This window comes from Oncorhynchus tshawytscha, linkage group LG04, assembly GCF_018296145.1.
Source record: "Oncorhynchus tshawytscha isolate Ot180627B linkage group LG04, Otsh_v2.0, whole genome shotgun sequence".
In the NCBI taxonomy this organism is placed as follows: Eukaryota; Metazoa; Chordata; class Actinopteri; order Salmoniformes; family Salmonidae; genus Oncorhynchus; species Oncorhynchus tshawytscha.
The window spans coordinates 37811601-37837386 of record NC_056432.1 but is presented as its reverse complement, the minus strand read 5'-3'; the positions used below and the strand labels follow the sequence as shown (position 1 = coordinate 37837386).

Genomic DNA, 25786 nt, shown 5'->3' with positions numbered 1-25786 from the left:
GATTCTTTTAAACAATTATTTTTGAGAAATCAAATGATTCGCTTTGCCATTGTAATAGGGTTCTGTTCAATCGAGGTGAATCAAATCATTTGTGAATCGCAAACGGTAAAAGGAAAACATGTTAGCTGTAGCCTTACAGATTATTGTCGCTGCAAAAAAATGTATTTTGTAGATACTTTAAGTTGATTTGGACATTTATGGAACATTGCACCAATAGATGCCAGAAGTCAGCCTGAGGTAAACCTTTCTTAGGTAAGATACAGTATATATAGGGCCCTATAAAATCTGCAATATGGAAAAGCATGCCAAAACAGTCCATTCTAAAGGTTACCCTTAAAAAAACAAAAACATGCCAATTAAATGTAGGCCTACCTTGCAGAATGATATCATGATGCTTGGTATCAAATCGGGTGCGCAATAGCCTTTATTTCTGCTAATAGTCACACAATGGTCTCTTGCTAGGAGGCAGTTCAATTATTTTTTTATTTAACCTTTATTTAACTAGGCAAGTCAGTTAAGAACAAATTCGTATTTACAATGACGGCCTAGGAACAGTGGGTTAACTGCCTTGTTCAGGGGCAGAACGACAGATTTTTACCTCGTCAGCGCGGGGATTCGATCTAGCAACATTTCAGTTACTGGCCCAACCCTCTAACCACTAGGCTACCTGCGTGGTTAGGGGAACCACTACAGAATAACTACATTCGCTGAAGAAAAAGGTGTGCGCTTGCTTCAGCCGTCTTATTTGTATGGTAGTGGGAGACGTGTAGAACTCAAGCTAAATAGTTCAAGCAGAAACTGAAGCAGTTCAGTATAGTAAGAATACGTCTAATTAGTTTAGTAGACTGCTATCAGCAGCACATCAATTATTAAAAATGGTAGATCTATGCATCTGTGACTAAAACTGGGTTAGTGGATCTGTCATTCCAAAACCATTATACTATCATGATCCTCGCTATATGAGCAGCGTTACAATTCCCACCAAGAGGGTTTACCCTCTGGCCTTTGACCCGGTTTTGATTCCCTGCCACGCCGTTTGCTAAATTGGTGCAGAGGTGGGAAGACGGCCGTGAGGGTATCGGAACACACGGCCAGGACGTACTAGGGTGCCGAGTAGTCAAAGCGCGGGGACGTGTCGCCCGTTCGGAAAGGGCACTGTAGCGATGCTCGCTATATGAGCTACTTTATAATTCCCACCAATTAGATTTACCCTATTGGTGCGATGTGTAGGGTCTTTGCCTTTCACAGACAGCATCCCATGTTCTATTCCCTGCCCCTCCAGTCACTGCAATACCAAAAGGCTCAAATCTCTTGAGGTCACTAGGTGTTGTCCTAAGATTGTTTAATATTATTATTACAAGGGGTACAACTTATAAATTTTTTTATATTATTATTATTTTTTCCGCCTCCCTTTAAATAAAAATCCGTTATACGGTTAAATGTATTACTCTGTAAACAGTGAAACTTACCCTGCATCCTGTGCTTCGTGTGCTCTAATTACCGACAGCAAGTTATTATTTATCAAAAAGTCACATACTGCCGGGTAACTGCAAGGCAAGAGAGAGAGAAAAACAGCCAATTAGAACAGCCAGTGGAGTGAGGTTAAAGCTGGACCTCACAGTCAGTCTTGGCAGCCATGTAGTGTGAGATATGACCGAAATTCTTTGAGGAACAGCGTGTGGCCAGAAGAAGCATAGAAGCATTTTCTGGCTGTTCTTTACTTTTGGAAATACATTTGGAATTCCTGTCAGTATCTTGCCCTCTGGCCTGGGAGGTAGGGAGGGTTTAATTGAACCACTGAGGCCAGAGCAGAACAGTGCCAAGGAGGGCTGTGGTATTTATGGACTCTTATAGCTGCTCCAGAGGCAGCCAGTAGGCCACAGCCACAGGAGAGCAGACCTGATGTGAATCCCAAATGGCACCCTATTCCCTAAACAGTGTATTTCCTTGATCAGAGCTCTATGGGCCATAGCCGAAGGTAGTGCACTATATAGGCAATAAGGTGCCATTTGGGAAGCAGCCCATCTATGTGGCTGACCGGCTTTTACTTGGGTTTCTACAATGACCCCACCAGCCTACTCCACCTCTCATCAAAGACTGCTCGGGCAATTAGCCGGACACCTGCATTTAGTTAGCGTGGCAAAAACCCATCAACAGCGGAAAGAGATATACAGTGCATTCGGAAAGTATTCAGACTCATTCACTTTTGTTACATTACAGCCTTATTCTAAAACGGACTAAATACTATTTTTTCCCCTCATCAATCTACACACAATGCCGCATACTGACAAAGCAAAAAGGTTTAAAAAAACTGAAATACCTTCTTTACATAAGTATTCAGACCCTTGCCATGAGACTCGAAATTGAGTTCAGGTGCATCCTGTTTCCAATGATCATCCTTGAGTTGTTTCTACAACTTGATTGGAGTCCACCTGTGATAAATTCAATTGATTGGACAAGATTTGGAAAGGCACACACCTGTCTATATAAGGTCCCACACTTGACAGACAGTGCACATCAAAGCAAAAACCAAGCCATGAGGTGGAAGGAATTGTCTGTAAACCTCAGAGACAGGATTGTGTCGAGGCACAGATCTGGGGAATGGCACAAAAACATTTCTGCAGCATTGAAGGTCCCCAAGAACATAGAAGCCTCAATCATTCTTAAATTGAAGAAGCTTGGAACCGTCAACTCTTCCTAGAGCTGGACGCCAGGCTAAACTGAGCAATTGGGGAAGAAGAGCCTTGGTCGGTGAGGTGACCAAGAACCCTATGGTCACTCTGACAGAGCTCCTTCCAGAAGGACAACCCTCTCTGCAGCACTCCACCAATCAGGCCTTTATGGTAGAGTAGCCAGACGGAAGCCACTCCTCAGTAAAAGGCACAGGACAGCGGACTTGGAGTTTGCCAGAAGGCACCGACATGACTCAGACCGTGGAAAACAAGATTATTTGGTCTGATGAAACCAAGTGTCATGCCTGGAGGAAACCAGGCACCACTCATCACCTGACCAATACCATCCCTACGGTGAAGCATGGTGTTGGCAGTGTCATGCTGTGGGGATGTTTTACAGCGACAGGGTCTGGGAGACTAATCAGGATCAAGGGAAAGATGACCAAGGCAAAGTACAGAGAGAACCTTGTTCCAGAGCACTCCGGACCTCAGACTGGGGGAGGTTTACCTTCCAACAGAACAACAACCCTAAGCACGCAGTCAAGACAACGCAGGAGTGGATTCGGAACAAGTCTCTGAGCACGGACTTGAACCCGATCGAACATCTCTGGAGAGACCTGAAAATAGCTGCTCCCCCTCCAACCTGACAGAGCTTGAGGGGATCTGCAGAGATGAATGGGAGAAATTCTCCAAATACAGGTGTGACAAGCTTGTAGCGTCATACCCAAGAAGTCTCGAGGCTGTAATCGTTGCCAAAGGTGTTTCAACAAAGTACTGAGTAAAGGGTCTGAATACATATGTAAATGTGATAGTTTTTTATTTTGAATACATTGGAAAAAATTCTAAAAACCAGTTTTTGCTTTGTCATTAAGGGTATTGTGCGTAGATTAATGAGGATTTTTGAAATCAATTTTAGAATAAGGCTGTAACATAAAATGTGGAAAAAAATTCTGAATGCTAGTACTGCTAGGGAGGCAATGGACTGGCGCTTCCTAGGGTCAATACCTTACAGTACACTCCCAAACTGGACAGTGCAGGGGCCTATACTTCAACTAACTAAAACACAGATCTATCCCTGGTGGGATACCAGTAGCTCTTCAAGTGGCAAACTGTATTATTTTCAACTTATGGCCAGCATTATTGGCCATATAAGTTTCTTATGTAGCTGAACCTTGATATAGAGCAGGTAGCATACCTGAAAAAGTAGGAGCAGCCTCGAACAGAGTTGTGGTTGAAGTGTTCTGCGGTCTTCTCACTGCCGTAGTCCTCTCCTGGGTCAGCCCAGATCAGGTCACACATAGGGCCGAATGCTGGAGGCTCCTTAAACCTGTCTAACTGTGGAGCGCGCACACACACGCACAGCACCATGAGTCAAAGAAAGTTGATTGATCACAGATTTTTTTTTATCCACTAAACTCAGCAAATAAAGAAACGTCCTCTCACTGTCAACTGTGTTTATTTTCAGCAAACTTAACATGTGTAAATATTTGTATGAACATAAGATTCAACAACAGATATAAACTGAACAAGTTCCACAGACATGTGACTAACATACATGGAATAATGTGTCCCTGAACAAAGGGGGGGGTCAAAAATCAACAGTAACAGTCAGTATCTGGTGTGGCCACCAGCTGTATTAAGTACTGCAGTGCATCTCCTCCTCATGGACTGTACCAAATTTTCCAGTTCTTGCTGTGACATGTTACCCCACTCTTCCACCAAGGCACCTGCAAGTTCCCGGATATTTCTGGGGGGAATGGCCCTAGCCCTCACCTTTCGATCCAACAGGTCCCAGACGTGCTCAATGGGATTGAGATCCGGACTCTTCGCTGGCCATGGCAGAACACTGACATTCCTGTCTTGCAGGATATCACGCACAGAAAGAGCAGTATGGCATTGTCAAGGGCGGAGGGTCACGTCAGGATGAGCCTGCAGGAAGGGTACCACATGAGAGAGGAGGATGTCTTCCCTGTAACGCACAGCGTTGTGATTGCCTGCAATGATAAGCTCAGTCCGATGATGCTGTGACACACCGCCCTAGACCATGACGGACCCTCCACCTCCAAATCGACCCCACTCTAGAGTACAGGCCATGGTGTAACGCTCATTCCTTCGACAATAAACACGAATCTGACCATCACGCCTGGTGAGACAAAACCGTGACTCGTCTGCGAAGAGCACTTTTATTTGAGGGCCTACAAGCCCTCAGTCCAGCCTCTCTCAGCCTATTGCAGACAGTCTGAGCAGTGATGGAGGGATTGTGCGTTCCTGGTGTAACTCGGGCAGTTGTTGTTGCCATCCTGTACCTGTCCCACAGGTGTGATGTTTGGATGTACCGATCCTGTGTAGGTGTTACACGTGGCCTGCCACTACGAGGATGATCAGCTGTCCGTCCTGTCTCTCTGTAGCGCCGTCTTAGGCGTCTCACAGTACAGACATTGCAATGTATTGCCCTGGCCACATCTGCAGTCCTCATGCCTCCTTGCAGCATGCCTAAGGCACGTTCACGCAGATGAACAGGGACCCTGAGCAACTTTCATTTGGCGTTTTTCAGAGTCAGTAGAAAGGCCTCTTCAGTGTCCTAAGTTTTCATAGCGGTTACCTTAATTTCCTACCGTCTGTAAGCTGCAAGTGTCTTAACGACGTTCCACATGTGCATGTTCATTAATGGTGTATGGTTCATTGAACAAGCATGGGAAACAGTGTTTAAACCCTTTACAATGAAGAACTATGAAGTTATTTGGATTTTTACGAATTATCTTTGAAAAGACAGGGTCCTGAAAAAGGGCCGTTTCTTTTTTTGCTGAGTTTAAATTCATCCAAACTTATTTTGTAGTCAAACACGGACTTACTTTCCTAATGTCGTCTAGGCAGTTGATTTCTGGTGAGAGCCCACCATGTACACACAGGAACTGTTGGTTGAGGAGAGCAGCGAGCGGCAGGCAGTCAAAGGCTTCCATGCAGGCATCGTACACGCGCTCTGAGTACTTGATCTTACCTAAACATGGAACAGGGGATTCACATAAGATATGGTTCACTATCGCTTTCAGAGCACATCTACTTGCGCTTGCTAAACTCTTGATTAAATGAGGCAGTACCACTTCAATTGTAACCAAGGTCAAACTAAGCTTCACTACATGCCAGGTTTTTTCTGCATAAGTGAAAGTGTAAAAATATATATTTTTATTTTTTTGAATACATTTTCGGGATTGGAAAACAATTTCAGTGTAAACTTTGACTAAAATCATATATAATGTACGTAGAAAAGATAATGGACCTAGATACAGTGTACAAAACATTAGGAACACCTTCCTAATATTATGATTTTTTTGCCTTAAGAACAGCCTCAATTCGTCGAGCATGGACTCTAAGGTGTCGAAAGCGTTCCACAGGGATGCTGGCCCCGACTCCAATGCTTTCCACAAATGTGTCAAGTTGGCTGGATGTCCTTTGGCTGGAGGACCATTCTTGACACACAAACTCAAACCAGTGAGCCTGAATTCAGGAGTATTGATTTTGTTATAATGTTTAAGCATTGAATTTCAGAAAAAAATAGCTTTAAAACTGCAACAGTTTCTCTCAGCTCCATGGCAAAATGTGTAAAATTGCAAAAAGTTTGCTTTAAAACACAGAAATGCTCTCCACAGCCAAGATGGGGGGCCTCAATAATTGGGGCTGACCATTGCCCCCACTCACCACCTAAGCCACTTTTTGATCCAGAAAAACCATGCATGCCAAAATAACTGCTAGGGAATCATCTCAATTAGCTATAGCCTGGGTTTTCAGAGGGTGCTGTTGTTTTTGTAACCTATATGTTGGTAACCTATATGTTTTCAACCACTAACTCCACAGTTACTAGCTACTCCGCAGGGGATGTCGTTTTCTCCTAGGTGATCCACACCATGTTTAAAACTTCAAAAGACAAGATAACCCATCCACCTGACAGGTGTGGCATATCAATAAACTGAATAAACAACATGATCCTTGCACCTTGTGCTAAGGACAATAAAAGGCCACTCCAAAATGTGCAGTTCTGTCACACAACACAATGCCACAGATTGGCATGCTGACTGCAGGAATGTCCACAAGAGCGGTTGCCAGAGAATTGAATGTTCATTTCTTTACCAAAAGTCGCCTCCAACGTCATTTTAGAGAATTTGGTCCAACCCGCCTCACAACCGCAGACCACGTGTAACCACGCCAGCCCAGGACCTTCACATCCGGCTTTCTTCACCTGCGGGATCGTCTGAGACCAGTCACCCGGACAGCCGGTGAAACTGAGGAGTATTTCTGTCTGTAATAAAGCCCTTTTGTGGAGAAAAATGTATTCTGTTGGCTGTGCCGGGCTCCCACCCATGGCAACACCCCTGCCCAGTCGTGTGAAATCCATAGTTAGGACCTAATGCATTTATTTAAATTGATTGATTGATTTCCTTATATGAACTGTAACTCAGTAAAATCATAGAAATTGTTGCGTTTATATTTTTATTCCGTATAGATGAGAAGGCTGGGCAAAAAACTGCTGAGCGCAAAATCCCCCAGGCTGATTGTGCGAGCACAGCAAGAATACAAGACCATGGACAAAGACGTAAAATGAGTGCTTGAAGGGATAAGAGAGCCTTTGTCCAGGAATTGGCCTGTAAGGCAGAACAAGCTACAGCAAGAGGAGAACTAAGCACTGTATATAAGATCACAAGACATCTCTGTGGCCAAGCTAGCAACCACACAATGCCAGTCAAAGACCAGGTAAAATGTTAACAACCAAAGAGGAACAAACTGCAAGATGGAGAGGTCCTCAACTGGCCAAAGCCTAATGATCCAGCAGACCCACCACCCTCGGATGAGATTGATGGTATAGACACCGACCCACCAGTTGAAGCAGAGGTCCAAGCAGCCATCAAGGCTATGAAGAGTGGCAAAGCACCAGGGATTCTCTCAGCAGGCTGAGCTACTTAAAGCTGATGACAACACAGCTACCAAGGTGCTGACTGATCTCTTCAGCAAGATCTGGGAGCCACAAGACTGGAGAAAAGGCCTTATCGTCAAACTGCCAAAGATCGGAAACCTCAGCGAATGTGACAACTGGCGAGTTAAAACACTTGTTTCCACCCACAGCAAAATCTTTGGTGGACATTCCTGCAGTCAGCATGCCAATTGCATGCTCCCTCAAAACTTGAGACATCTGTGGCATTGTGCTGTGTGATCAAACTGCACATTTTAGAGTGGCCTATTGTCCCCAGCACAAGGTGCACCTGTGAAATGATCATGCTGTTTAAATCAGCTTCTTGATATGCCACAACTGTCAGGTGGATGGATTATCTTGGCAAAGGAGAAATGCTCACTATCAGGGATGTAAACAAAGTTGTGCGCAACATTTGAGAGATAAGCTTTTTGTGTATATCTAAAATGTATTTTATTTCAGCTCATGAAACGAACACTACAGGTTGTGTTTATATTTTTGTTCAGCATAAAATGCTTAGTGCTGGACAAGGGCCATTCTCATTGAGAGCTCAAGGAAAGCAAGATAATCTGTGAGTCCCTGGGGTGAGAGAGAGTAGCTAGCATTCAAACGATTCCAAGGGTAGGGAAGGGAGAGAGCACGGCACTGCACCGCAGTCCCTTCATTTGGCCTTCAGGGTTTGAAGTCAGTATGGAACTCATGCTTCCTGATATGGTTAAAATGTTCAGATGCCTTTCTAGCAACACAGAAGTTAATTTATCAGTCTTGCAATAGCCTTGCACAAACCCAAAGGCTGAAGAACCAACCAAAACAACAACAGTCAAACAGCAAGTCTCTTTGAAATACTAGGGCTAGACAATAGCTAAGCTAATTTAATCTACAGCTGAAGATGTAACCGATCAAGTGAAAAAGTCATGTAGCTCCCCAAGGTGCATAAAGGATCCAGAGATAAACTGTCAGTTGCATGAACTCCTGGCTGCGTAAGAAGGACATCCGGAGAGGAGAAATAATAAGGTCCTGACAGATGGGGGTGGACCAGTGCTGCCGTTACAAGACCAGGCTTTAGTAACAGACAGACAGACACGGACTGACTGGGCTCAATGGTTAGGCGCAGCCTGTGTCCCAAATGGCACCCGTAGGGCTCGGGTCAGAAGCAGTGCACTACATAAGGACTAGGGTGCCATTTAGAACACGCACAGTGTCTTAGACCTGTCGCTTCTCAAAATGCCTGAGAAACATACAGGCACACCCACTCTCTCCGGGGGTGTTCGAGGTCATATTTTTTCAGATGATTCGATCTCACAACACCTGGAGAAACATCCCAGAAACCACATTAACATGATCTAGAAATCTTAGGCTGTGTAGTGTGACTGCTAAACGACGACCTGGAACACCACCTAAATCTAAAGCAGGAGGGGAGCAGTCTATTTTTACAGTATGTTGACTTTCATCCTGAAGAAAAGAGCAACACTTATCAGTGGAGCCATCTGCTGCTTAAGGCTAACTGCCTCTGTCAGCCCAGCGCTTGTCAATTAGTTTAAATGCATGCTAATGAATGCATTCATTATAAACTAATTAGACTGAAACATCTTTCTTTCCAATAGGTTCTTCCCATTCAAATGCTGTTTGCCAATGTTGTTGCTGCCTCTCCTGTCCTGTCCGCCAACGCAAGGTTTGTTTCTTTGATGAGGTTTGCATACTAATGCCTAACACCTGTGCCGCCACTTGAATGCACAGCGAAGTGTTCACTCACACATACCCATACTCGTGCACAAACACACACCTTGTGGGTGTGTCAGCTCTCTTTCATTGTGTGTAACGGTCTGAATAACGTCATCTGCATGGCTGGCTGCTCTCCATGCCTCAGCAGCTCGCCGTCTGGCTGCACCGTGAAGAGGAGACGTGGTCTCTATGCACGATGGATAAAAACACCTGAACAATGAGATGTTCCTATTGGGAACTGTGGCAGACAGGCTTCCTGATCCTGATGTGTCAGAGTAGAGGGAGGCTGTTCAATCAAGGAGACAGCCACCAGGCACAGGCAGGGAGGGGTCTGTCTGTCTCTTTGTGCCTGTGTGCGTGCGTGTGTCTGTCTGTCTCCGTGAATGACTCCGTCTCTCTGTCTGAATGTCTGTTTATCTCTTGGTTTGACTCTTTGTCTGTCACTGACCGGTTGCTAAGCTCACCAGCCAAAAATAATACTGCGCTATAATAAGAGCATCAATAAGCCACAGAGCTAGGGGGAAGAATGTCCCCTTCAAGTATGTACTTCATGTCTGTTTGCAGAGTAGGGCCAAGTCTGCTTCTCTAGGTTGCAGAGGGCCTTTGATCTCTAAGTAGTACCCTATGGTGTTGCATCACATTAGACTTGCCCTCATTGGTGTGACATATCATGCTGCAGTGACAGTATACTTACATTCCTGTTTGAAGGTGAAGTACTCTGTGAGGTGCCGGCACTCGTGGTTCCCTCGCAGGAGGAAGAGTGTGGTCGGGTGATTGATCTTGAGTGACCAGAGGTACAGCACACACTGTGAGAGGAGAGAGCGAGTGAGGGACACAAGGCAACCAGGGCATGAAAGTCAAGCACACAACCCCAACGTAGATCCTGAATGCCCAACATGAATTATAAATCACAAATCTCTATACAAAATAAAGATTTACATTCTGTTGAGGCTGAGAAGGTCAAAAAACACAAAATGATAGAAGAACCACAGGACCAGGCCCCTCAGATTGTAAGGACGAGGAGAATTGTCAACTGCAACAGGTAGTTTAAAACGGATATGCTCCAGCCAAAAGGTTTGCCTACACCTCTTCAACCAACCAGATGGCCTGTGTCTACAGTACAGTGCAAAAATAAAAACAATAAAACAACGCATTAAAACTGGGGTCGTATCCACAAAGTGCCTAAGAGTAGAAATCGGTTGTAAGTGCTAGGAATAAAGACTTTACACCTATCCTTATGGGTAAAAATAAAAGCTATACATTAAGCCTCTTTAGTCATAAGAGTCCCATCTAGGCGACAGATACTGTATTTAGGACACCTCGTGAGCAGTGTGCCACACGCAATTGCTTTGGAGTTGTTAAAAAGGGCCAATTTTTATCTCAATATAGAATAATTAGTGCCTTAGTGTTATTTTTTAAATGATTAAAATGGTTAAAAATAACTTCTTAGCAAAGAGCAATTTCTTAAGCAAGAATTTTGCTACAAGCGGGAAGAGGACTCCTGCGGGTTCTCATTTGGTTGTTATCAGTTGTGTACAGGCAACTGTCTCGTGAGCGCTGAGCAGCAGCCAAAACGAGCAGTTGCTAGGCTACTCACACGCAGAGCGCCTGTATCGCATTAGTGGAAACAAAGTCTTCTCAGGGAATATCTTTCGGTTTTGACTATAAGAAGTGACTTTTCGTAGCAGGTTAGGAGAATTAACGTGGTAGGTTGGGATAATTAGGTTAAGGTTAGGAAAATGTTAGGGTTAGCTAAAACTGTCTCCAACGCGACTCGAAAGTATCTAGCTACAACCAGGCTGCGTATAAAAGTTTGCATGGGTCGGAAGTGATTTTTATCGGGAAGGGACAGACAAGTATGCGAAAACATTTGACAGGACAAGATGGACAATCATTCATTTTTCACTCCTGTGTCAACCTCAGAGTGGTCTGAGTGATGGGCCTAATTGGACAAGCCAAATGAGAGGGATATGTAACCAGGAAACTTTGATATTGGCAGAGGTTTGAAACTCTTTGTTATTGGTATATTAACTTATACCGAATGGTGATGTCGCCAGACAGACCAAAACCCCATCCCACCAAAACAGGCTGAAATTTCAGTTATTTTCAAACAGCTCTTACACTAAAACGGCATTATCATAATTTTTACAGTTTCACTGAATTATTCCAACCTCAGTGTGGAAATGTACACAGAGTACACCAAACATTAGGAACACCTTCCTAATATTGAGTCGTGCACATTTTGCCCTCAGAAGAGCCTTTAATTCATCAAGGCAAGGACTCTACAAAGTGTCGAAAGCATTCCACAGGGATGCTGGTCCATGTTGACTCCAATGCTTCCCACGGTTGTGTCAAGTTGGCTGGATGTCCTTTGGGTGGTGAACCATTCTTGATACACACATGAAAAACAGTTGAGTGTGAGAAAACATGCAGCCTGGCAGATCTTGACACAAACAGGTGCACCTGGCACCTACTACCATACCCCGTTCAAAGGCACTTCAATATTTTGTCTTGCCCATTCACCCTCTCAATGGCACACAATCCATGTCTCAATTCTTACAAGGCTTAAAAATCCTTAATTAACCTGTCTTCTCCCCTTCATCTACACTGATTGAAGTCTATTTTAACAAGAGACATCAATAAGGGATCATAGCTGTCACCTGGACTCACCTGGTCAGCCTGTCTCATTCTTAATGTTATGTATACTCAATGTATATAAAACTAAAAGGTAAATCACATTTTTGACTGCACTGGGCCTTTAAAATAATGTTTTGATATCTATATTAGATCAAGCCATAAATAATCTAGATCTACATGCAACAGTATCTCTTGCACTTTAACAACGATTTTTCACATTATATGCAATGTTGTATGCAACATCAGCTAGTGACTTGATGTTCATGTGTTGATATAACAGTCAAAGTCAAAATTCTGCTTTTAACAACCTTCAGAATAGGTTAAACAAAAAGTTATTCCAACATACTGTATTCGTCAATTATTAAGAGTAGGCAAAGTGATTATGTCAGGTGAAAATTATATCAAATGTTTAAAGGGCCAGTGCTGTCGAAAACATGATTTTCATGTGTTTTAAATATATTTTCACACTATGAGGTTGGACTAGTACTGTGAAATTATGAAAATTATGATAATGCCCTTTTAGTGTAAGAGCTGTTTATTTGAAAAGACCGCCTGAAACAGCAGCCTGTTTTGGTGGGATGGAGTTTTGGCCTGCTAGTGACATCACCAGGCAGTAAAATGAGTAATAGACCGATATGAAAGAGTTCCAAATCGCTCTAACAATAACAGCTAGTTTCCCACTCCCCACCCTGACCACTACCAGACAGTCCTAACAACATTTTTGCTTGAGAAATTGGTCTTCGCTAAGAAGCTATTTTTGTTTATTTTTTACCATTTCAATTGAAAACAAATCACAGTAAGGTACTTAATTGTTACCCAAAAATGATTTGATATTGAGATAAAAACTGCATTGGACCTTTAACCATTGCAAAATTTGATGTAGTCACATTTACTGTGGTTGTCTGAAGCGTGCTATAGAGTTACCAGCTGACGATGCCTCATCACAATTCGTTATTCCCCATTGCGCTACCCACAAGCATTTCACTACACTCGCATTAACATCTGCTAACCATGTGTATGTGACAAATAAAATTGGATTTGATTTGATTTAATTTGAAACAATGCCAATGAGCATCATCACAATCTTTCCTTTGCCTCAAACTACAGTGACTACCACCGGAGATACACTTTATGAGTTGATTTTAGTCCTGGCTCAGAGTTGGCCTGGGCAGTGTCTTAACATCGTCCTAAAATCTACTCGGTGAAATGATTTTTTTGTCAAAACAGGTTAACAGGATTCAAAAGGACCTTTTTTGTGCTGATTTGTGGCTACGGGCCCAGGTCTCCTCTGAAAAGCAACAACAGACTAGTCATTCTCTCCCCGTTTAGGGCTTTCAATGAGAGAGGATAAAAAAACACCAGATTCAATCAAATTTAATTCATCCTCAGACACTCTTTGATGCAGTACCCAAATAGAGTTCGGGCCGCATTTAATGTGTGACGACAATATGAAAAGCGGGCTACATTTACAATCCAAATGAGATTGCTTCCCCTTCCACTTTCCAGCCTCAGACGACAGACAAACAAGGTAGCAGCACTCATTAGTCTCCACTTGGCTTGCCACTCTCAGTCTCCCTCTATCTCAGCCCCCTCACTCTTCATCCTCTACTTTAAAATACAGCCAGGCAGGAACACAACCGGAGCACTGCATTAAGTCCCTAGAACAGGATGCCAAGGCAACCAAGGCCAGCAGGTGTCCATTCAAATAATACACAATAGAGAAGTGGGCATTGCGCTACCCATAATTCCGGAGTTTCTAGGAAGGATGTTCCGAAGCGGAGAAGCGCAGGTAGGGACTTGGGTTTGTTTGTGTCATCATCATGCCAACTCCTTGTCATTCTTTGGCATGTCAAACATCAGTTAACTGACTAGGGGACTGGTTGACCATGGGGAGAGGTTCAAGCCAGGGAGGGAGCCAGGGTGAGGAGAGGGGCAGTTTAGAGTCAGTGAAAGGACCTCTAGTCTGAGTGAGGGGCTTTGAGTGGAGTGCCTCAGGCTGAAGTGCGATTTAATGAGTTCCCCCCCCCTCTCTCTCCCTCCCTTCCTGCCTGCGTGCGTTGAGCGGGGGAGGCAGACAAAGGCAGCAGAACAGCACGTTGTGTGTCAGACACAAGTGGCTGCTACCTCCCTCACCTCGAAACACACACACTTCACTTCAGACAGCAGTGTGCTGCCTGGTGGTGGCTGGAGGCTGGGAGGGGTCTATAGGTTAGAGCACTTTCCTGCATCAAAGAAGGAGAAAGGAATGAGGAGGCGGTGATGCAAAGGTGGGCCAACAGGAGAATCAAAATGGATGGCTCACACATACTCAATTTAGACCGAGCAAATGTCTGGCCTGAAATGGTAAAGCTACCTACCTTCTACGAAAGGATAAGGTCAATCTTTCCATTCTTGGCCTTCATATGGAACTAGAACACAGGTTTCTGAGCCCATTTCCACGAAATCAAAATCGATCTGGGTGTACAGATACAAGTAACTGCCAAAATAAAGAACATACCACCAAGTGCCTTAACAGGGCGTTGGGGCACCACGAGATAGAACAGCTTCAATGCACCTTGGCATAGATTCTACAAGTGTCTTGAACTCCGTGCGACACCATTCTTCCATGAGAAATTCCATCATTTGGTGTTTGGTTGATGGAAAATGATGTCTCAGGCGCCGCTCCAGAATCGCCTGTGTGTTTAATTGGGTTGAGATCTGGTGACAGACGGCCATGGCATACGCTTTCCATCGTTTTCACACTCATCAAACCATTCAGTGACCATCCATGCCCTGTGGATGGGGGCATAGCCTGGTAGCCAAAATAATGACTAAGCATGATGGGATTTTAACTGCTTAATTAACTTAGGAACCACACCTGTATGGAAGGACCTGCTTCCAATATACTTTGTATCCTTTATTTACTCAAGTATCCATTATTCTGGCAATTACGTGTAGAGCTCACCATGTGTCTCCCTATTCCATATGTAGTGCACTACTTTTGACCAGAGCCCTATGAGCCCTGGTCAAAAGTAGTGCACTACATAGGGGGAAAGGGTGCCATTTGGGACGCATCCACCCATAAATCCAGTGAGTTATGATGTGGTCCACCTCTGGCCCATGTCCAATGGTAGATCTCATTACTGGCCTAGTCAACACACTGGTTTAATTTACGCAGCACATCAAAGAGAGCTTCTCTTTGCCAGTCCTTCTAGGAGGGTAAGGCACTGGCAGTACCCTCCTCCTTACCCCTAGACTAAAGCACAGTCCGTCATCATATTAGCAGATATTTGATGTGTAACAGAAAGCACATGGAGTCATTTCATTCTTGTCATTTCAACCAGGATAGCCAACTAAGTAACACTTGCCACTGTTAGGGCCCTAGAAAATCTGTGTCGCAGAGAATGTGGACAGAATCAAGACATCAAAAATGAATTTTAATTAACACATTTTCCCAAGTTTATCATAAGACATGAACAAAATACATCATATTTTACTTCAACTTTGTGAAGAGGCAACAGCACAGGAATGCCCTAGTTTGTTTGTCTACTACTTTGTGTAGCCTATAGCGATGATGCTAATTTAATGACAACCGTCTTCTGGTAAAAGGTTCCCAAAAACATGCTCAATTAAATGATAACTACAAAGTAGTCTATGCCTACCTGGCAGAATGATATCATGATTATTTGCATCAATCCAGTGGCCATTTGTTTTGCAAACTCTGCAATCACAAGCGCTACAGAAACACTGCTAACCAAACAGTCTTTGGCTGGTGCGCAGTTGCATTAAAGGTTAACAACACCTAAAATAAAAAAATGTCTGATTTTTCACAGACCTCAAAAGTAGTCTCCTGATGTGGTTTAAGCATTGTTGTGGACTTGAACATCCACTTTTGTTGTTTTTCTATTAAAGTGTGATTTTGGAAATTTGGAAAAAACAGAACGAAGTCGGCAAAATAAAATAGATTTTAATAGGGCCTCACACTGCTTTCCTGGGAGTAAAGTGAAAATCAAGTGAACGCCAAACAACGCAGGCTTGACTACAAAATAAGCGTTTCAAAAACTTTTTGGTGAGTGAAATGAGCCTTGATTTTACAGGCACATAACTCCATTGTGCTTCCAGAGGAGTCATTGATGGACATTAGCCTACCTATTTCCTGTGAGTCCTGTCTGGTTAAGAGGGGAAGAGAACATTTCATCTAGAATAGCTGATCAATGGCCCAGGAGTCACACGTCATTCCCTATGCTCTTTCACCGACACCTTTTCATCTGTGACATTTCACCTACCGCCTCCCATCAAAAGCCCCCCAGAACCACAGACAAAGCAGGTCGATGCTTAGCCCAGTTAGCCGTCCAGGCCCTATGGCCCTGTTGACTCTTCCATTCAACCCCCCTCAGCCCTATAGCCCCATCGACTCTTCCATTCAACACCCACAGGTCATAACTCAGCCAGCCCAGTTCTGCACCCTGAGGACTAGTCAAACTCTGCAGAATTTTGTATTCGATACCAGGTTTAGTGTCACGATACTCGATACCATTACAATACTCAAAACCAAAAAAAGCAGGCTTATTAGACAAAGTTACAGAATAGTGCTTGAGCCAGATAGATCTTTTGAGTTGAATATCATTACATTTGAAATGTATAATCAATATGACTGTTATTTACCAATCTAACTACATAATAGTAATCACTTATTTGAATAGTACATCTCTAATGATAAACTCAGTAAATCAAGCAGTAGGCCAGCCTAGGCCTATTCACAATACAGGTGTGAGTACATGTAGTGAGTTATTGACCTCGTTTTGGCTGATTTCATGGGCTATAGATGAAACACAAGTTTCCTTTCCATTTGGGACTTATTTATTGTACTGATCGACAATATTTGCATAGAAGAAGCAATCTCTTATTTTATGAAAGTGTCTCATTCACACATGCATTCACACATGCAGTCAGTTCGAGGCTCGCACAAAGATCACCTTGAAAAGGTAGAGACGGGAGGCGGGGGAGACTAAGTGAATGAAAAGTTTTGGGTGACAATCATCTTTAAAAATCGGCAATATTTTGCTGATACTAGGGTAGTGAATTGATGTTAGGTTCAGCTGTATGCAAGCAAGGAAAGTTAGCCTACAAAGCTGGATGCTACCTGTATCTTCTTGCATTAAGTGTTCTAGCCTGTAATGGATATGCTTGTGCGAACAGTAATTCCGTAATTTAAAAAAATAAAAAAATAAACACAGAGTTACATTATGCTGCAGTTAACACACTTGAATAAGTGTTGAATGTGAATCAGCCCAGACTCCCAGGGAGTGTAGTGGTTCATCAGGACAGGCTAGAGCTAGCAACGACCAAGAGGAGCAGGCACAGTGCACTCGCTAGGATTGAATACTTTCCCGGTATTTTACAAATGTTCCATCCTGACAATAAATCACTTTTCTCCCGGGTAAACCTCTATTCCTGCCAAAACCCGAAGTGTCATTCTAAAGCATATAAATAGGCCTGTCTGGATTTGATTAGAGCTTTGATAGAAAATGCATGCCTGATGTTAACTGAGCCTGATGAGCCATACAATAAATACATTTCATGAGCCCTATATTAAAATACATGTAATATCTTTATTTTTACTATTTTCTGCATAGTAGAATAAAAGTGAACACATATGGAATTATGCAGTAACCAAAAAAGTGTTAAACAATTCAAAATATATATTATATTTGGGATTCTTCAAATAGCCACCCTTTGCCTTGATGACAGCATGGCATTCTCTCAACCAGCTTCATGAGGTAGTAACCTGTAATGCATTTCAATTCGAAAGGTGTGCTTTCTTAAATTTTTATTTGTGTAATTTCTTTCCTTCTTAATGCATTTGAGCCAATCAGTTGTGTTGTGACAAGGTGGGGGTATATAGAAGGTTGAACTATTTGGTAAAATACCAAGTCCATATTATGGCAAGAACGGCTCAAATAAGCAAAGAGAAACAACAGTCCATCATTACTTTAAGATACGAAGGTCAGTCAATACGGAACACTTGAAGAACTTTGAACGTTTCTTGAAGTGCAGTCGCAATAACCATCAAGTGCTATGATGAAACTGGCTGTGTAAGGGCTATTTTACCAAGATGGAGAATGATGGAGTGCTGCATCAGATGACCTGGCCTCCACAATCCCCCAGCCTCAACCAAGTGGAGATGATTTGGGATGAGTCAGACCGCAAAGTGAAGGAAAAGCAGTGCTCAGCACTGGTGGGAACTCCTGTTGGAAAAGCATTCCAGATGAAGCTGGTTGAGAGAATGCCAAGCATGTGCAAAGCTGTGCAAAGGGTGGCTATTTGAAGAATCTCAAATATAAAATAGATTTGTTTGTTTAACACTTTTTCGGTTACTACATGATTCCATGAGTGTTATTTCATAGTTCATGTCTTCACTATTCTTCGGACAATGTAGAAAATTGTCAAAAATAAAGAAAAACCCTTGAATAAGTAGGTATTTAAAACTTTTGAGCAGTAGTGTGTGATATAGGCTATTTCACATTACACACAACAGAAAAACATAAAAGTCCATAGATGTAGCTAGATATACAGTTGTGGACAAAGGTTTTGGGAATGACACAGATATTAATTTTCACAAAGTCTGCTGCCTCAGTTTGTATGATGGCAATTTGCAGATACTCCAGAATGTTATGAAAAGTGATCAGATGAATTGCAATTAATTACAAAGTCCCTCTGCCATGCATATCAACTGAATCCCCCAAAAAACATTTCCACTGCATTTCAGCCCTGCCACAAAAAGGACCAGCTGACATCATGTCAGTGATTCTCTCATTAACACAGGTGTGAGTGTTGATGAGAACAAGGCTGGAGATCACTCTGTCGTGCTGAATGAGTTTGAATAACAGACTGGAAGCTTCAAAAGGAGGGTGGTGCTGGGAATCATTGTTCTTCCTCTGTCAACCACGGTTACCTGCAAGGAAACACGTGCCGTCATCATTGCTTTGCACAAAAAGGGCTTCACAGGCAAGGATATTGCTGCCAGTAAGATTGCACATAAATCAACCATTTATCGGATCATCAAGAACTTCAAGGAGAGCGGTTCAATTGTTGTGAAGAAGGCTTCAGGGCACCCAAGAAAGTCAAGCAAGCACCAGGACCGTTTCCAAAAGTTATTTCAGCTGCGGGATCGGGGCACCACCAGTACAGAGCTTGCTCAGGAATGGCAGCAGGCAGGTGTGACTGCATCTGCACGCAAAGTGAGGTGAAGACTTTTGGAGGATGGCCTGGTGTCAAGAAGGGGAGCAAAGAAGCCACTTCTCTCCAGGAAAAACATCAGGGACAGACTGATATTCTGCAAAAGGCACAGGGATTGGACTGCTGAGGACTGGGGTAAAGACATTTTCTCTGATGAATCCCCTTTCCGATTGTTTGGGGCATCAGGAAAAAAGCTTGTCCAGAGAAGACAAGGTGAGCACTAGCATCAGTCCTGTGTCATGCCAACAGTAAAGCATCCTGATAACATTCATGTGTGGGGTTGCTTCTCAGCCAAGGGACTGGGCTCACTCACAATTTTGTCTAAGAATACAGCCATGAATAAAGAATGGTACCAACACATCCTCTGAGAGCAACTTCTCCCAACCATCCAGGAACAGTTTGGTGATGAACAATGCCTTCTCCAGCATGATGGAGCACCTTGCCATAATGCAAAAGTGATAACTAAGTGGCTTGTGGAACAAAACATCGATATTTTGGGTCCATGGCCAGAAAACTCCCCAGACCTTAATCACATTGAGAACTTGTTGTCAATCCTCAAGAGGCGGGTGGACAAACAAAACTCCACAAATTCTGACAAACTCCAAGCATGGATTATGCACGAATGGGCTGCCATCAATCATGTGGCCCAGAAGTTAATTGACAGCATGCCAGGGCGGATTGCAGAGGTCTTGAAAAAGAAGGGTCAACACTGCAAATATTGACTCTTTGCATCAACTTCATGTAAATTGTCAATAAAAGCCTTTGACACTTATGAAATGCTTGTAATTATACTTCAGTATTCCATAGTAACATCTGACAAAAAATATCTAAAGACACTGAAGCATCAAACTTTGTGGAAATGTATATTTGTGTCATTCTCAAAACTTTTGGCCACGACTGTATACTCTCTTGGGTAAATGGATTATACTAGCTGTAGTAGGCTAACATTTTGAGCGTGAACTGTATTATACTGCATTATATGGACTGGAATTACGCACATTGTTCAAACCATTCTAAAGCAAGGAGAGAAAATGGGATTCTGGTGCAGCACATGGCCTTCAAAGGTATAGGCCAATGAATTTGATTGAAAAGGGCCTATTTGTCTATTTAGTAGGCTGAGTAACCGAGTGGCGCACCGGTCTAAGGCACTGCATCTCAGTGATAGAGGCAACACTACTACAACAGACCCTGGTTCAATTCCAGGCTGTATCACAACCAGCCGTGATTGGGAGTCCCATAGGGCGGTGCACAATTGGCCCACCGTTTTCTGGGTTTTGCCGTCAGTGCAAATAAGAATTTGTTCTTAACTGACTTGCCTAGTTAAATAAAATGTTAAATCAGATAAAAAAAGGTTTTAATAATATTTCCCCTAATGTTCTTAGCCTAGTAGGCTCTTTTGCTCTAGATTGTTGCTTAATTCCTTCCTCTCTTTCAACAGTTAAATGAAATAAGTTTTGTTGTCCTGATCTTCATCATTCTAATGACATCCTTAATTATTATAGGACTAGAATCAGATGCAGAAGTCTTTCCCTTCTCACGAAGATTGAATGGTTATGGGTCTGAAATTATAACTGCTTTTGCCTTTCTCCATCACGTGTTCATTCGCGCAAAACTGAAAGCACATGCTACAGCATTTAATCATGGCAAGGCAACTGGAAATATGGCCGAATACAAACAGTGTAGTTATTCCATCTGTAAGGCAATCAAACAATCAAAGTATCAGTATAAAGACAAATTGCAGTCGCAATTCAACGACTCAAACACGAGACGTATGTAGCAGGGTCTACAGACAATCAGATTACAAAAAGAAAACTAGCCCCGTTGCGGACATCAATGTCTTGCTTCTAGACAAATTAAATCAACTTCTTTGCGCGCTTTGAGGACAATACAATGCCATTGACGCGGCCTGCTACCAAAGACTGTGGGCGCTCCTTCTTCGTGGCCAATGTGAGTAAAACATTTAAACGTCTTAACCATTGCAAGTCTGCCAGCCCAGACGGCATCCCTAGCCGCGTCCTCAGAGAATGCGCAGACCAGCTGGCTAGTGTGTTCACGGACATATTCAATCAATCTCTATCCCAGTCTGCTGTCCCCACATGCTTCAAGATGGGCACCATTGTTCCTGTTCCCAAAAAAGCAAAGGTAACTGAACTAAATGGCTATCGCCCCATAGCACTAACCTCTGTCATCATGAAGTGCTTTGAGAGACTAGTCAAGGATCATATCACCTCCACCTTACCAGTCACCCTAGACCCACTTTAATTTGCTTACTGCCCCAATAGGTCCACATACAATGCAATTGTCATCACACTGCACAATCCCATCTGGAAAAGAGGAATACCTATGCAAGAATGCTGACAGCTCAGCATTCAACACCATAGCACCCTCCAAGCTCATCATTAAGCTTGAGACCCTGGGTCTCGACCCTGGGTCTCGACCCCGCCCTTTGCAATTGGCTCCTGGACTTCCTGACAGGCCTCCCCAGGTGGTGAAGGTAGGAAACAACATCTCCACTCCACTGATCCTCAACACTGGGGCCCCGCAAGGGTGCGTTCTCAGCCCCCTCCTGTACTCCTTGTTCACCCACGACTGAGTGGCCATGCACGTCTCCAACTCAATAATCAAGTTAGCAGACGACACACCTGTGGTAGGCTTAATTACCAACAATGACGAGACAGCCTACAGGGAGGAGGTGAGGGCCCTCGGAGTATGGTGTCAGGAAAATAACATCTCAATCAATGTCAGCAAAAGAAAAGAGATGATCGTGGACTTCAGGGTGCACACCCCCTATCCACATCGACCTGACAGCAGTGGAGAAAGTGGAAAGTTTTAAGTTCCTCGGTGTACATATCACCGACAAACTGAAATGCTCCATGCACACAGACAGCGTGTGGTGAAGGCGGCGCAACAGCGCCTCTTCAACCTTTTGGCTCAGCACCAAAAACCCTGACAAACTTTTACAGATGCACAATTGACAGCATCCTGTTGGGCTGTATCACAGCCTGGTACGGCAACAGCACCGCCCTCAACCGCAAGGCTCTCCAGAGGGTAGTGAGGTCTGCACATTGCATCACCGGGGGCAAACTACCTGCCCTCCATGACACCTACAGCACCCGATGTCACAGGAAAGCAAAAGAGATTGTCAAGGACAATAACCACCCGAGCCAATGCCTGTTCACCCCGCTTCCATCCAGAAGGCGAGGTCAGTACAGGTGCAGCAAAGCTGGGAGAGATAGATTGAAAAACAGCTTTTATCCCAAGGCCATCAGATAGCACAAAGAGGTGGCTGCTTACCTACAGACTTGATATCATTGGGCACTTCAATGAATGGAACACTAGTCACTTTAAGAATGTTTACATATCTCGCATTACTCATCTCATATGTATATAATGTATACTGTATCCTTCACCATCTATTCTTTATAGTCAATTGCATCTTAGCCACTCTGTCACTGCTCATCCATATATTTTATACTTATATATTCTCATCCCATTCCTTTACTAGATTGTGTGTATTAGTTTTGTTGTGTTATTTGTTAGATAGTGCTGCACTGTCAGATCTAGAAGCATAAGCGTTTAGCTACACTCGTAATAACATCTGCTAACCATGTGTATGTGACCAATAAAATTTGATTGGACTTCAAGAGCTAAGGAGAGTGTAAGGAGAGAGGCCTGTGGAGCACATGTGCATGCATATTGTGCAAGAGACAGAGGCTATACGTTAGAAGCTTATTATGCATAACCCATCATTAATTAGCTAACAATAAGCCTAATACAAAATTGAATATATTACCTGGAAGAGGTAGGCTGGAACATCTGTATATAGGGTTATACAGTATATCAACTAGAACAGAATGATCTATTTCTGATGCAATTTGAATGGAATTGATGAGAGCACAAGACTGTGAAAGAGTGATTGCGTGTGTGCACTGATTTAAAGCAACGATATTCGAGTGATAAGCTGTTTTAAAATAACGCTTTAAAAATAATCTTTACAATAAACAAATTAGGTGACCCCCAAAAGCCAGATGGAGACGGGTAAATTAGACACATATTCAATCTTTATACACTGCTCAAAAAAATAAAAGGGAACACTAAAATAACACATCCTAGATCTGAATGAATGAAATATTCTTATAAAATATTTTTCTTTACATAGTTGAATGTGCTGACAACAAAATCACACAAAAATTATCAATGGAAATTAAAAATGTACCAACCCATGGAGGTCTGGATTTGGAGTCACACTGAAAATTAAAGTGGAAAACCACACTACAGGCTGATCCAACTTTGATGTAATGTCCTTAAAACAAGTCAAAATGAGGCTCAGTAGTGTGTGTGGCCTCCAAGTGCCTGTATGACCTCCCTACAACACCTGGGCATGCTCCTGATGAGATGGCGGATGGTCTCCTGAGGGATCTCCTCCCAGACCAGGACTAAAGCAGCCGCCAACTCCTGGACAGTCTGTGGTGCAACGTGGCGTTGGTGGATGGAGTAAGACATGATGTCCCAGATGTGCTCAATTGGATTCAGGTCTGGGGAACGGGCGGGCCAGTCCATAGCATCAATGCCTTCCTCTTGCAGGAACTGCTGACACACTCCAGCCACGAGGTCTAGCATGGTCTTGCATTAGGAGGAACCCAGGGCCAACCGCACCAGCATATGGTCTCACAAGGGGTCTGAGGATCTCATCTCGGTACCTAATGGCAGTCAGGCTCTCTCTGGCGAGCACATGGAGGGCTGTGCGGCCCCCCAAAGAAATGCCACCCCACGACTGACCCACCACCAAACCGGTCATGCTGGAGGATGTTGCAGGCAACAGAACGTTCTCCACGGCGTCTCCAGACTGTCACGTCTGTCACATGTGCTCAGTGTGAACCTGCTTTTATCTGTGAAGAGCACAGGGCGCCAGTGGCGAATTTGCCAATCTTGGTGTTCTCTGGCAAATGCCAAACGTTCTGCACGGTGTTGGGCTGTAAGCACAACCCCCACCTGTGGACGTTGGGCCCTCATGGAGTCTGTTTCTGACCGTTTGAGCAGACACATGCACATTTGTGGCCTGCTGGAGGTCATTTTGCAGGGCTCTGGCAGTGCTCCTCCTTGCACAAAGGCGGAGGTAGCTGTCCTGCTGCTGTGTTGTTGCCCTCCTATGGCCTCCCCCACATCTCCTGATGTACTGGCCTGTCTCCTGGTAGCGCCTCCATTCTCTGGACACTACGCTGACAGACACAGCAAACCACAGCTCGCATTGATGTGCCATCCTGGATGAGCTGCACTACCTGAGCCACTTGTGTGGGTTGTCTCATGCTACCACTAGAGTGAAAGCACCGCCAGCATTCAAAAGTGACCGAAACATCAGCCAGGAAGCATAGGAACTGAGAAGTGGTCTGTGGTCACCACCTGCAGAATCACTCCTTTATTGGGGGTGTCTTGCTAATTGCCTATAATTTCCACCTGTTGTCTATTCCATTTGCACAACAGCATGTGAAATTTATTGTCAATCAGTGTTGCTTCCTAAGTGGACAGTTTGATTTCACAGAAGTGTGATTGACTTGGAGTTACATTGTGTTGTTTAAGTGTTCCCTTTATTTTTTTGAGCAGTGTATTAAAGACTATGCTGCAACAAATGTAGGACTACCTGCCACAAGAAAAAATGTTACCATGATGAGATGATCGATCGACACATTATGAACTGTGCTCCAATCTGAGATGGGCTGTCTGTCCCCACCCTGAGCATTGAGGATTCATCATGCTGAGGCCGTAGAGAATCAAATCAAAATGTATTTATATAGCCCTTCGTACATCAGCTGATATCTCAAAGTGCTGTACAGAAACCCAGTCTAAAACCCCAAACAGCAAGCAATGCAGGTGTAGAAGCACGGTGGCTAGGAAAAACTCCCTAGAAAGGCCAAAACCTAGGAAGAAACCTAGAGAGGAACCAGGCTATGTGGGGTGGCCAGTCCTCTTCTGGCTGTGCCGGGTGGAGATTATAACAGAACATGGCCAAGATGTTCAAATGTTCATAAATGACCAGCATGGTCAAATAATAATAAATCACAGGCAGAACAGTTGAAACTGGAGCAGCAGCACGGCCAGATTTAGACAACTCATATCATTTAACAGTTCCATTTCACGCCATGCTGTTCATATTAATAATACATTATAATTTATTGGTTCCTTGCAGTTATTTATCCTGGGAAAAGGGAGTGGTTTTGGGCAGTAAATCTCAGTTACCGCGTTCCCGCCATTCAACCCTAGTGCTTGCGTTGTAAAAAGGGAAGATTGGCTGTGATGGTAGACAGACTTGATCCTCTCTCAATCAGTAGACGACATGAAACATTTGGCATAAGTATCAAAGTAACAAAACGTCTAGCACCAAACTGTTTCGATACTAGAACATGAAAAACAGTTAAGACGTTTCGGCATACAGTGCAACACTACTCTGCTGTGAGGATCCAGGTTTCCACTCTAGGGGTCAAGTCTACCCGTTTCTGCTCTTCTTATTAGTGGCTGCAAAATCCATTATTTAAATCCTCTATCAACGTAATAATGGAAATGCTTTAATCCACTTGACATG

General features: G+C 43.6%; 1 protein-coding gene across 7 annotated transcripts in view; it reads right to left on the bottom strand.

Annotated features, from left to right (window-relative positions):
* The window catches only part of ppp3cca (protein phosphatase 3, catalytic subunit, gamma isozyme, a), a 72954-nt gene that overhangs the window by 14848 nt on the left and 32320 nt on the right, over positions 1 to 25786 (bottom strand). For all 7 annotated transcript variants that reach the window (XM_024417900.2, XM_024417898.2, XM_024417899.2 and 4 more), the window contains exons 4-7: positions 10049 to 10160; positions 5525 to 5670; positions 3868 to 4007; positions 1470 to 1547 (exon numbers count right to left, since the gene is read on the bottom strand). In XM_024417900.2, coding sequence (XP_024273668.1) covers positions 1470 to 1547; positions 3868 to 4007; positions 5525 to 5670; positions 10049 to 10160 — 476 coding nt within the window. The remainder of the gene's footprint in view (positions 1 to 1469; positions 1548 to 3867; positions 4008 to 5524; positions 5671 to 10048; positions 10161 to 25786) is intronic.